This window comes from Diceros bicornis, chromosome 28 (assembly GCF_020826845.1).
Source record: "Diceros bicornis minor isolate mBicDic1 chromosome 28, mDicBic1.mat.cur, whole genome shotgun sequence".
Lineage (NCBI taxonomy): Eukaryota > Metazoa > Chordata > Mammalia > Perissodactyla > Rhinocerotidae > Diceros > Diceros bicornis.
This window is the reverse complement of record NC_080767.1, coordinates 8,905,080-8,918,584: the sequence shown is the minus strand read 5'-3', so window position 1 is coordinate 8,918,584 and position 13,505 is coordinate 8,905,080. Positions and strand designations below refer to the sequence as shown.

The 13,505-nt window shown below is 48.1% G+C and overlaps 1 protein-coding gene across 2 annotated transcripts in view; it reads right to left on the bottom strand.

The window, feature by feature from the left end:
- The window catches only part of GALNT12 (polypeptide N-acetylgalactosaminyltransferase 12), a 41,248-nt gene extending 28,322 nt beyond the window's left edge, over nt 1–12,926 (bottom strand). For both annotated transcript variants that reach the window (XM_058523626.1, XM_058523627.1), the window contains exons 1-2: nt 12,529–12,926; nt 1,023–1,192 (exon numbers count right to left, since the gene is read on the bottom strand). In XM_058523626.1, coding sequence (XP_058379609.1) covers nt 1,023–1,192; nt 12,529–12,893 — 535 coding nt within the window. In that variant the 5' untranslated portion in view covers nt 12,894–12,926. The remainder of the gene's footprint in view (nt 1–1,022; nt 1,193–12,528) is intronic.
- Between the last annotated feature and the right edge of the window lie 579 nt (nt 12,927–13,505).

Here is a 13,505-nt window from a genome sequence, read left to right as displayed (position 1 = left end):
GTGCACTGACTAATAACGGGCCAGCCCTGGAGCGCATGTGAATTGCTGGATCCCAGGTCACTGGCCAGGCCTCCCGGGACATGGACCACCCGCTCAACGGAACGCCTCTTCCTGGCTTCAGTTCTTCTCCCATCTGGCCTGTCCCTTTGATCTCATCTCAAATTCAACATATCCAAAGCCCAAGGCCCTCCTTCCTCTCCCGACCTGTCCCTCTCTCCCTGGGTGGATCTTCCAGCTCTGGGACGGCACCACCATTCACCCGGAGACCCAGGCCAGAGACACACGAGTCCTTCTCACGCCCCAGCCAGTCTCCTGTCCTGTGGGTGCCCCCTCTCAAACACCGCTCTCCCCTCCCCTCTCCTGCCCCCCCCCACTCCACCTGACTCCAAGCCTCCACCGCTCCCCTGGCCCCCTCAACAGCCCCCTGCCTCCCCGCCCAGCTACCCCGCACACCATTCTCCACACTCCAGCCCAGAGGGATCCCCCAAAGGACAAGACTGCCCTTCCTGCCCTTGGGACAAAGTCCCAGCTCCTCAGCCTTGTGTCTAACACTGCACCTTTCCCCACATCTCCTGCCTCTTGTCTCCTCTCCTCTCCTGTACCCCCCGAAGCAGCTGGCCCTCCATCCTTCCTGAATGACTTGCACATCCTACATGATCCATGCAGCACTGCACCCCAGGCCTTTCCATGTTCTCTGCCCTGCACGTGAAAGGCCCTCCCTCCAGCTTTGCTGCCTGCAAACTACTCGACCTCCAAGACCAAGGTCAACCACCACTCCTGAGCACCCAGGCCGAGCAGGGCCCTCTCCACTGTCTCCCATAGCACTGTGGGGTAGAGCCCTGTGTCATCACACCTGCGTCCCCTGCCAGGGTCTGAGCTCCCTGAGGGCAGGGGCTGGGCTCAGAGGGACACAGGAGTCCCGTCCTTACCAGGCTTATTCCACATCTCTCATGTCACACTCTCGCCTTCCAGGCGCTGCCACGGAAGGCCAGGCTCCTCCAAGAGCCCCTGTGGGGGCTTACCTCTATCGCTGTAGTCATCTACGAGGATAACTTCCTCTAGCAGGATGTCTGGGGACGTCTCGAGGACGCTATAAACTGTCCGAAGGAGAGTTGACCAGGCTTCATTATAAAACGCTATGACAACAGATGTCGTGGGCAAATGTCCATAATCGTATTTCTTCTCTCTGCACCTGCAGATACAACACAAGTTCAGGAATTGAGAACCCACTGCCGACTGTGTGTACCAGGCTGAGGCTGGTGCTGGGGATGGAGCGATGAAGGGGACATGGGTCACCATCTGGAGGCCTCCCCCTGGGAATGGGAAATAATCTGCTGGGATCTTCTAGAGCCCCCCACATTCCACTAGGAGCCCCAGCAGATCCAAGAAAAGTTCTAACCATGACACACAACAAGCTTGAACTGTGGGATACTGTTTTTAAGTTTTAAAGCAATTTTCATATTTGAGCAACATACAAACCAAGCAGAATCAGAGGGAAGGAGACTGTCCATTCTCTCTCCCCAGTGGCTCTCCCAACTGTCCACTCCCTCCAATCCCCCTGCCAGGCCTTTGCTCAGACTGTGCCCTCTGCCCGGAACGCCCTTTCCTCCCCTCTCTACTTGGCAAACTCGCTGACATCTTTCAAGAACAGCCCAACCCCACTCTGGGAAGGCCCTGGGACCCCGTCTGGGGCAGCTGCTGCTCCCCCACACTCCTCCAGCCCCGTGCCCACGCCTGCATTTCAGCCCTGTCCCCCACAGAATTCGGTTATCAGGCACCACTCGAGTCTCTCCCCGCCTTCTCCCAGCATCTTCCCGACACTTCGTCCCAGCAGCATCTATGCTCAACAAAGGTGGTGCACTGAATGCATGAACCGAGGGCTAGGACATATGAACAGTCCAGGAAGGAATACGAACATGTCCTCTGAAGGGGACACCGACTACCCCCCAGTACCCAAGCCACCCCTGCTCCATTCCGTGGCAACTTCAGGGGGCAGGGCTGAGCCCACCAGTCTCTGGTGTGAGCCTTCACTGGCAGTGATAGGAACCAATAGGCTCCCTCTTTGTTTAGCAGGGTTTTCTGTTACTTTGCAGAGACGGTTCCCTGGTTGACACAGAATTCTCTCCTCAGAGTGACTGATGACAAACTCCTAGCGTCATCCCAGGGACCGGGCAGTTCCTGGAAATCACCAGCAGGAAATGGCTGACAGCTAGATAGGGGAGGAACAGAAACCCAAGACCGAAGCCAGAAGGGTCAGGGTTTGAATGCCGGGCTGGCCAAAGACTCGACCAAGGGGTGGGCTGGAAATGCGAGGAGGGGATAAATGCTGAAGACCAGCCAGGCTGCCGGGGAGAAAGGGAAGGCCTTACAGGTAGCTGAGAGGCAGATCAAAGAGATGGAGAACCAGGCAGGAGGAGGGGTGAATTAACATCTGCTGACTGCCACATGCCAGGCACTGTACCAGTGTAATAGTCAGTTACCAAATATTTCCTGATCGCCTCCCATGTGCCAGATGGGTAAAGCCCCTGCTCCCACAGAGCTTACATTCAGGGGGACAATGATCAAGTAAGCAAACATATCAATAACTTCAGAAAGTGATGGTGCCATGAAGAAAAGGAGGGTATGAAACAGAGAGCAACTATTGAGGGGAGTGGGAAGGGGAACAACCACAGGTAACCAGGGACGGCCTCTTAGAGGAGGTGACATTTAGGATGAGACCTGAATAATGAGGGATCCAGCCCCCAAACAGCCAAGGAAGAGCCCTTTGTGTACACAGCTTATTTGTTTGTGCTTTCTTTCCTTTTACTATGAAAATTTTCAAATATACAACAAGTAGAGAGAACACCATAAGAAACTCCTATGTACCTTTCACGTGACTTCAACAACTCTCAATGCATGGTCAATCCTGATCCATCTATATGCCCTCATCCACTCCCCTATCCCAGAATTTTTTTTCCTTTCATCTGGAAACTTTATTTTATTTATCTATGTATTTATCATTGAGGTAAAATTGGCATATAACATCATATAAGTTTTAGGTATATAACTGTATACACGACAAAGTGATTACCACTAAAGTCTTGTTACTATCCAATCCTAGATTATTTTTAAGCAAAATCCAGCACATTGCAGCATCCATAAATATTTTAATATACATCTCTAAGAGATAAGGATTCTTTTTTATAGTAAACACAACATCACTGTAACACCTTAAAAAATTAGTAATTCCTTAGTGCTACCATTCTCCAGTCTACAGGATTTCATGAAAGTTAAGAAGCCAATGGTTAGAAGACACAAAATTCTTTTTTGAATCAATAAGAAAGACAAATGCTGCCAATCGTACCTGCAGAATGTATTGATTTTAAGACACATCCTAATTTCAGAAACGTTTAAATATTTAAAAAAGTGCCTTATAACCCATGAAATGTAGTACTCTAACTCTCAAAACCACTTTCTGTGTTAGTATTTACTGTTCCCATTTTAAAGACAAGACTCAGAGAGGTGGTGTAACCTCCTCTGGTGGTGTAATCTCCCCAGCTAGCCCTCCCTCCTACCAAGACGCGAGCAATTTCTCCTCTCCTCCCTCTCAGGGTCTTCCAGCGAGCTCCAGGGCCCTCTTCCTAACGCCAGGCCAGCTTCTGCAGCGAGCTCTGAGGCTTCTGGCAGCGGCCCAGGCTTTGCTGTCACTGGGGTGGCGTTTCCACGTGAACAGGCTTGTCTGAGAGTCTCTGACAGGGGCTCGCTCTTCTCAGCCCCTTTACATTCTCATCCCTACTGTATCTGAGGCCCAGCTTCGGGCACAGGAGGAACGTCAGCCAAGGCTGGAAGCCTGACGGTTCTGGTGTCCTGATGAGACAGGGCATCCCCACCTGCCCTAGCCAGCGGGACCTGAATCCTTGAACACCACGCGCTTCCAATTCACGGAAGGAGTCACTCAGCACTGTGCTCCACAGGGGGGAGTCCGGCCCACACTCAAGGGAGGAGAATTAGGCTCCATCTTTTGTTTTTGTTTTTTTTTTTTAAAGATTTTATTTATTTATTTTTCCCCCCAAAGCCCCAGTAGATAGTTGTATGTCATAGCTGCACATCCTTCTAGTTGCTGTATGTGGGACGCGGCCTCAGCATGGCCGGAGAAGCGGTGCGCGCCGGGGATCCGAACCCGGGCCGCCAGCAGCGGAGCGCGTGCACTCAACCGCTAAGCCACGGGGCCGGCCCTCCATCTTTTGAAGGGAAGGATATCAAAGAATTTGTGGGTATATTTTAAAACCACCAAACAGGGACAGATGCAGAAGCGACGGTATGTGACTTCCGAGACCGGGTCATAAGACATTGAGGCTTCCTCTTTGCTCCCTCCCGTGGACCATCCATTCTGGGGAAAGCCGGCTGCCATGTGGTGAGGTCACTCAAGTATCCCACCGTCTATGTCATGAGGAACTGAGGCCTCCGACAGCCAGCACAAACCTCCCAGCAGGGGCGGAGCCATCTTGAGAGCAGATGCCCCAGCCTCAAGCCTTGAGAGGATGAACGCCCCAGGGGCATTTTGACTGTGATCTCATGAGAGATCCTGAGCCAGAACCACCCAGGCAAGCCACTCCCAAATCTCTGACCCAACAAAATTACGTGAAATAACAAACGTTTACCGTTGTTTTAAGTCACTAAGTTTTGTGGTAACACATATGCTCAAATAAATCACAAGGAAACTCTCAGACAGGCCTCAACTGCAAGAAGGTTTATAAACCAACAGGCCTGCACTCTGAGAAAACATCCACGTCCTAATGAAACGCGGAGAAACTGTTTCTGACTCAAGGAGACAAAAGAGACAGGACAACGAAATGTCAGACCTAATTCTTGATTAGATACCTGGTCAGGAGGAAAAAGGTGCTCTAAAAGCTGGGACCGTTGGAAGAATCCAATATTGCACACACTTCCTGAATTTGATAACTACATCATGGTACCATGAGAGAATGTCCTCGTTCTTAGAAAATAGATGCTGAAGTAAAACAGGATAAAGGATTATTATCTCTGTAACTTATTCTCAAATGTGTATAATATTACAGTACGCATATAGAAAGAGAAAAATCAGGTAAATGCGGCAAAATGATGAACGGATCTAGGGGAAGGATATATACGAGTTTGTTGTGCTAGTCTTGCAAATTTTCTCTTGGTTTGAATTTTTCAAAATTAAAAGTTTAATACAAAAAGAAGAAAAAAAATGTTAATGTTGCACAGGCTGTTGTCAAACACCAAGCCGATTTTGAGCTAGGACATGCATCTCCATCTCAGAGGCCCCGACACAGGTCCTCTCCCATCTCTCTTTCTCACTTCCACCAAAACCGCTGCCCTCCTTAAATACACGTTATAGCAAATGGAAAACATATATATGTATAAAAATATCAATAAGTGTGTCTGGATTTGATAAGCCTCTGAGGACTAGAAAGGGTGCATAGAAAAGCTATCGTAACCCACTGGAAGCATCGGAAAGAATTCATTGCTTATATGACATGGAAAGAAAAAGTGTTTTTGTGAAGTCTGAAGATAAAGATTTTTTTTTTATCTTTTTAAAAAACGGTAAAGCTAAAATTGAGTTTTGAATGTGCACAGGTCCAAAGAGAAATAAGTGGAAATAAGGACAGTGAAGTGAGGTTTTCAAAAATGTAGTTTATTCCATTTGAAGACCCGTCCTTTGGTCTGAAATCACATCCCTACAGTTTTGGATTAAATTCATTTCTTCTCACTGTGAGAATAAACAGGAGGGCAGAAAAAGCTCTGCTCGACCGAGTAGTTGGGACTGTACATCAGTCCCTTGGTGTTTTGTTTTTGTTTTTTCACTGCTCTGTGAGAACCAAAAGCCCAAGGCCACTTTCTGGAAAGTCTAGGTGAGCTCTCTATTTGTGTGCCCTTAAATCACAAGAACGTTGGGTACCAATTTGGCAATACATACTCAGAGCTTCAAAAAGTTCCTCTTCTCTTAGATCTCACATCAGTGTATCTAAGAATTTCTCACCTGAGGGAATAATCAGAGAGACCCTGAAGGAGGCTTGTTGTTTTTTTTGTAACATTATTTATAACAGTAAAAAAAACTATAAACAATTTCAATGTCCAACAAGAAATAGTTAAGTACAGCAGAGCTGCATGAAGAAATGCTACATGGCCACCCAAAACCACATTTTCAGAGCCTCTAATGACAGAGAAAGGTTACACTGTAACATCAAATCAAAAAAGCAGAAGTGACAGTATTGACAAATTTATAAGCAGCATTACGCCAATTCTATAAACAACCACGTGGGTGTGCACATAAACAATAAACAATAGAGAGAAATACGCCAAAAATGTTAACAACGGTCATCTCTGAGCAAGGATATGTCACTGATTCTTATTTAGTGCTTTATATTTTTCTGCATCCTAAAACTGTTCTCCAATGAACATCCATCATTTCTATAATCACAAAGAAAGACTATTTTTTAAAAGCTGGATTATATTTCTTTAGCTCCCCACAGCAAATGCCTTCATTGAGCAATAATTTAACAGTCTACCTCTCCTTTCCTTCTTGGCCTGGTATAGTTTCTCCTTCTTTCTTTTAAACATCCCTTAAAGGCATTCTCCCTCATCAAGTTCAATATATCCTTCTGGAATGTCTCTAAGTTTGCTTCTAGGACAAATACTCGACCCTTTTCCTGACTGAGAAAAAGCTGTGCGTCCTTCAATCAGACAAGGACAGCTATGCATCACGTCAGGGTTCCACCTTCCCCTGGGGGACAAAAGGAGGCTCCCAGCTAAACTCACTGCTAAATCATAGCAAGCCATCCCTTCCTTGAGTTTCTGGTACAATCCAGGTGCTTCGTGAGGGCAGGGGCTGGATTGTGTTTGTCTGCATTTCAGCATGCCCTGTACTGCACCTGGTAACAAGAGCAACATTTACTGAGTGCTTACGACCTGACGGGCAGTGTGGTGAGCACTTCAAGCGCATCACTCCACTTAACCTTCGTAACACCCCTGGTGGGTGGGAACCACCACCATCTCCACTAGCACAATGCAGGTCTATGTATTATATGAATAGGAATGAATGGGGGCGGTAAATGCCTCCTGATCTTCTTGTATCTTTATATTCAGGTTATCACATAAATGTCTTTAAAAAAGTGAAAACTCATATCCTTTGTAGAATAAGCCAGCCAGGTCATGATGTACACAGGTGTGTTCTACCCCCCCCCAGGATCCTTTCTCTCTTCTTCACCTTATTTGATTTCTCTTTCAGGAACCATGTCTCCCTGACACAGTCTGTGTGGTTTCTGGAGGGCTACACACACACACACACACACACACATACATGCACATGTGCACACACATGTACACACACTCCCTGGGAAGGTCACATGCCCCAGGCCTGACCAATCAACATTTTCCTGAGGACATCAGTTGAGTCCCTGAATCCACAGCCCAGAACAATCTGAACCCAGTTCTAATCCCAGACTTTTCTGTGATAGAAGTCAATAGATTTTCTTTTATATTTAAGTCAGTTTACATTGGGTTTTCTGTCACAACCCAAAGAATTCTGACTAATAGAGAAAATAAGTATTTTTTTTAAAGTGAATATAGGACTTCCACTTCTGGCAATATGGAAGACTAAAATGTCTGGGGAACCCTCCTAGTATAGGACACCCAAAAAATTCTTGATAAAATACTTTTAAAAAATCTTCTAAATGCATGGCTCAGCTTACAAAAAAAGTTAAAAGAAGTCCTCAGAGTCCAGGAACAACAAGAAAATATGAATCTAGATACTAGAGTTACCAGACACAGAGCATAAAATAAGTATGCTTAATATGCTTAAATAAATAAAAGAAGATCTCAAATGAATGACAAAGAAACAAGAATGACAGGCAAATTTAACTCAGTACAGAGATCGCACAGCAACGGTGCAGGCCAGGGGACAATGAATATTATCTTCACATGCCAAACTATCAACCTAGAATTATATAACCAACAAAACTATCTTTGAAGAACAAGAGCAAAACAAAAACATTTTCAGATAAATAAAACTGAGCATTTACAACAATAACCTTTCCTACAGTAATTAATACACAATATATTTCAGGAAGAAGGAAAAGAACTTCAGAAAGGTCTCTGAGATCCACCATTCAGGAAAGAATGATTGGCAGAGAAAACTGTAAACTTGTGAATAAATGTAAACAGACAAATACTGCATTTTTAAAACGTCTAATGTGTTGGTTTAAAAAGCAAGGCAGAATTAAAATACTGGAGTAAAATGGCATACAAATTGGGAAGGAAGGTGATGGATATTAAAGCATTCTAAGGTCCACAGTTACTGATTAACTTCAGCCTTTGTTGCATTAAATATGTACTTTCAAATTTACCAGTAAAGATTATAAATAAATAATGTCACTGCCAAATTAGTAGAGAGAGAAAAATGGAATGAGAAGTGGGGGGACCTTATCAACTCAAAAAGCAGCATGAAAAATACACATAGAAAAAGCATAACCAACAGAAAGCATAAAATAAGATGGCATAATCAAATCCTAAAGTTTCAGTAAGCACAATAAATATGAATGGACAAAACCATCTAGTTAAAGCCAGAGACTGTCAGCCTTGATTTTTTTTTAATGACAACACAAAATTGAGCAACATGCTATTTAGAGACACACCTAAAACACAAAGACACAGAATGAGTGAAAGTAAAAGAATGGAAAAAGGCATCATGAAAATACTAACCTAAACTGAACATGTTCTGTAGATTTGAAAGAACTGATTCAAAGAAAGGATGCCACTCTAACGACCACAAGATGGGTCTAACAAGAATTAATAAAATACCCTGCACTTTACAACCTTGTTGGGGAAGGAAAAAAAAGCAACAAAACATCAGTCTAATGTCCACACCATGTGCGATGTTTTTTCAAAGACAATGCTGTTAAGAGAACAGATGAGCAGGCTACCTCTCCGCAAAAAGAGAAATCCTAACCAACTCCCTCCTGCCAACTCCAGCAAGACACAAACACTTTCTTTTGCTGAATTACCTATTTAGACCTATGTTGAGACTCTGCCATTGCAGCACCTGTGTCCTGATTCTTGAACTCAGATACACATCTGCAATTATAGCATTAACAAGGTTAAAACCCAAGCAAGCATTCAAGAAACGCAAGCACCTCTGTATTACTTACACACTTTCCTAACCAGTGGTCACAACTCTTCTGCCACGGCAGAGAACAGCTGATGTTCACACACGTGGCATCCCCATACATGTGCTGTGTGGAAATGCACAGCCCCAAGGGCACTGTCACTCCACCTTTCTCCGATGCTCAATTTGTCAGAATGCAAATGAGAATGACATTATAATGATTACCTCAAGGCTTTTCTGATCTATGAAAATTAAGACTTTTTGCAAATATTGGTACAACACTATTAGCAACCATTTACTTGTGACACACCCTACAACTGACTGTGATGTCATCACTAGTTTCAACTGCACTTGACCTGTTATTAATCCCCACTTTGTCTAATTCTGATAGTCTCCCACACCCTCAAAAGCACCCATCCGTAATCTTCCGAGTGAGAAATCCACAGGATCTAAGCTAGTAGCTTTCAATCCTAGTTGCACACCAGCCTCAGCCTAGGCCCTACCCACAAAAATTTTATTTAATTGTTCTGGAGAAGGTCCCTGGCATCAATATTTTTAAAAGTTCCCCAAGGCCACAGCTCTCTGGCTCCCCACTATGGCCTGCTGCCATCTCAGAGTGAAAGTTCTCCTCTTCTTGCTAGGCTCAAATGAGATGGTATTTGCAAAAGAGTTTTGCAAACCCTGTACTTACTAAACAGCCATGCAAGGATTCCTTGTCATCCTCCTCCTCCTCCTCGATTCAGTGCTGTAACTAACTGAAACAAAGCTGAGCTCTAATCCACTGGCATGTCAATTATTAGGCTCATAGAAGGGCAGACACAGTCCAAGCCCAATAGTCCCTTGGTAGTTCCCATCCACTGTGGTGTAAAATGTGCGTGGGCCTATGAAAAACGAGTACATACATACTCATTTTGAATATGTTCTCACTCACATACCCATATGTCTAGAAGGGTACCTGGAAAAGTCTAGAAGGATACACAGAAAAATGTTAACAGCAGTTCTCCCAGAGGTGGTAAGTTTATGGGTGATTTTTATTTTTCTCTTTTTTCTTCTCTTTATATGCCAAAATTTCTAGACTGAACATGTATTGTTTTTTAAGTAAGATAAATAAATAATTATCTCCACCCCAAAAGAGAGGAGAAATAAAAGGAATACTGCGAAGAATAAAAGATCTGGGATCTGGATCAGCTCTGCCCCATATCTGTGTGTTACCTTGGGGTCACAGCTTTTCCTCTCTGGTTAGACTGGATGCTCCCTCAGGGCCTTCCCTCCTGTGACATTCACGGATCTTAACCACCCCTCTGCTTATTAATTAGGGTCCCAGGCGCCCCCCCCTCCAACCCCGACTGTGAACTCATAATCTGCCATTCCAGTTTCTCAAGCTAAATCCCAAGACCCTGATTAGGCCCTCACCCATGTATGAACTATAATAAAAGTGAGTTTCCATGACAGGCCCTGACCCTACAGACCACACCGAAGTGATGGCTCAAAGCCTGGCCGGGCTGAGACTGACATAGATCAAGCTCCCCTTTCTCCCCAGTGAGATAAGAATAACCCGACAGGCCTTGCTGCAGGAATTAAAGGCAGGAGGCATTCACACACCTTATCATGCTGGGTTTGGATTAATTTCCCAGGGTCAATGCAACAGCAGGATCTATAAGCAAATCCTGATAGGACACAGGGCAGCGGCGCCACCATGGAGACAGGGTAGCATAAGCCCCACACGTCATGCACAGCATTTCAAAGAGATTTCACAATCTGAGACAATAAAGGAAGTCGGAACCCGGAAAAGAAAAACTTTATGACCAATCCCCGATGACTCTTAAAAGCCACCTCCTGAGTATACTGTTAGCAACAGAGAAGGCAGGAAAAACTAAGAACTGAGTACACAGTGTGCTCCCAGGTGTTAGGTGTTTTATTAATTCCTAGGTTGTGTTATGTCTACTCATTTCCTATTTTGCAGATTGGGAAACTGAGGCTCAGAGAGGCTAGATAGCTTACCCAAGATCACAGAGCTGATGAGCAAAAGAACCAGGATTTTCTCTGACCTGGTCTGGGTTTGAACCCTGGGTCTGACCTGAAACCTTCCCCTAGATCTTGCCTCAGTGAGCACCCCTGGAGTTTCAAGGAGATAAACATGCATTCAGCCATATGGCTGAAGTGGGGGAACCGCCACCAACCCCAACAAACAAAGTTCTACTCAAAAAGATTAACAGTGAAAATGCCTCCGGCAAAAGCACGAGGCTAGGCCAGAGCAGACCCTGAAAAACAGGGAGCACGGTGAAGGGCAAGTCCATCCAGACTGCCACGGACAGAGCTGGGGCCTCCGGTGCAGGCACTCAGGCTCTCTCTGGCCAAGGATCCACGGAGCAGGTCCCTAAAATCAGCACAGTGCCAAGGGCACCAGCAGGGTCACAGTCCCCCAAGGCCACTTCCCAGCCCTGCAGCCTTGGGCGAGTCACCTGTTCTCTCCAAGCCTATTCTGACACCTGTAAAGAAGGAACGACAGAGAGTGGGAGGGGTGGCAGGTGCATGGGGCACACAGCAGGCTGCCCACTGGCTCCTCCCCGGACCCCCTCTTTGAGCCCTCTTTTCCCCAGTCTTTAGGAGTGAGCTTTAGGGGGGACCTGGAAGATCCTCAACAGGGGAGGAAAGGAAAGCCAGGCCAGGAGGGCCGTTCTCCCGCTGCCAGCTCGTTCCCCTCTCACCTGGGAAGCCGGCACAACCCGCCCAGCCAGCAGCTCCAATAGGAATGAGGCCTCTGACCACCCAGGCTCGGGGCCTGCACCATGCACCGGAGTTGGCTGGACCACAGCCAGAAGGAGTCTTTCCCACCAGCTGCTCCTTCCTGCCTTCCTCCTCCTAGAGCTCAGGAATCCAACTCCCAGCGAGAGGGAAGGAGGCTCGTCGCCTCTGACTTGGCTATCCAGCTGCCTTGCACTTCACCTGCCCCTCCCGGTTCATTCATGGGCCCTGGCGCACACAAGTAAGTGAATGGAGCCCGTCTCCAAGCCCAGGAGTCCTTCCCTCGCTTCCGCAAGGCAGGGGTACACCGGCGGAGCCAGAATGGGGGTGCTGTGGGACCGAGGAAGGGCACCCAAAGGGGGTCTCATCTTAAACCTGTCTGCTTAGCCCCGACCCCCACACTTTTCAAGGCCGAATGGCAGACCTTCTCAAGGGGGAGGGAGCCAAGAGACCACCTAGTAACAGATTCGTCAATTGCTGAGATTCTATTTTCATTTTCTAAAACTTTCTTGCGCCCTCCCCCATATGAACCCCTCCACTGCCCACTTCCCAGAAAGACTCAATAAGACGCGCGATCCCCTGGTATGTCGAGACCCCATCCCACCCCGCCACTCCACAGCGGCAGAGACCGAGGCCCGGGGACTCCGCGGACTCACAGCGGGTTCCAGCGCTCGGGCAGGCGGCGGTGCAGCGAGATGCGGTCGCTGAGGTAGGTGTTGATCTGGTGCAGCCGCACGCTCTCCTCCTGCAGCCGCAGCTCCTCGCCCTGCAGCTGCAGCCGCACCGCCTCGCCCCGCGCGCCCAGAGCGTCCGCGGGCACCGGCGGCCGCGGCAGGACCGGGTCGTGCCGCCCGGAGCGCGGGGCACGCGGGGGTCTCGGCTCGGCCGCCCCGGCCCCGCGCCGCGCCCGCAGCACCGAGCCCAGCCCGGCCAGGGCCAGCAGCACCAGCAGCGCCAGCAGCGCCTCCCGGCCCCGCCGCAGCCCCCGCGGGCAGTGCCGCCGCGCCGCGCGCCCCCACATGCGCCCGCCACTGCTGCCAGCGCTCGGCGCGCCCCGAGGCGGCGGCGCAGCCCCGGACCCGGATCCCGGAACCGCCGCGCCGCCCCGCCCCCGGCCCGCCCCACCTGCGCGCCGCCCCCTTCCCGCCCGGCCCACCGCCCTCTCGCCGGAGCCTGGCCCCCACACCCCCGACCGTGGCCCTTTACTGGTCCCCACGTGGGCTCGCTGCGACGTGTCCCCTCCTCGTTGGGCTATGTGCATTATTAAAAGGGTAACAGCTGTAAAAACCTTAGCCGGCGCCTAGCACATCGTAAGCGCTCAGTAAACGTTGGCCAAGTGCGCCCTGCATCATCTCACCTGAGCCTTACTCAGTCCAGTAAGAGCGGTACCAGGATTATCAACTCCATTTTACAGATAAGGAGACCGAGGCGCAGGGAGGCTAATCCACACCAGGCTGTCTCACTGAGGTCTGCAGGGCCCCCAAGACATACTGTTCCAATCCCTGAATAACAAACCCTCCCCCGGCTCCCGGTTAGTCAATATCTGTGTTTCTTATTCCTTACTTCACACACGCCTCCCAGAAACTGATCAAAAAAACATACGCCTACACACCCATGATATGATCGCACATAG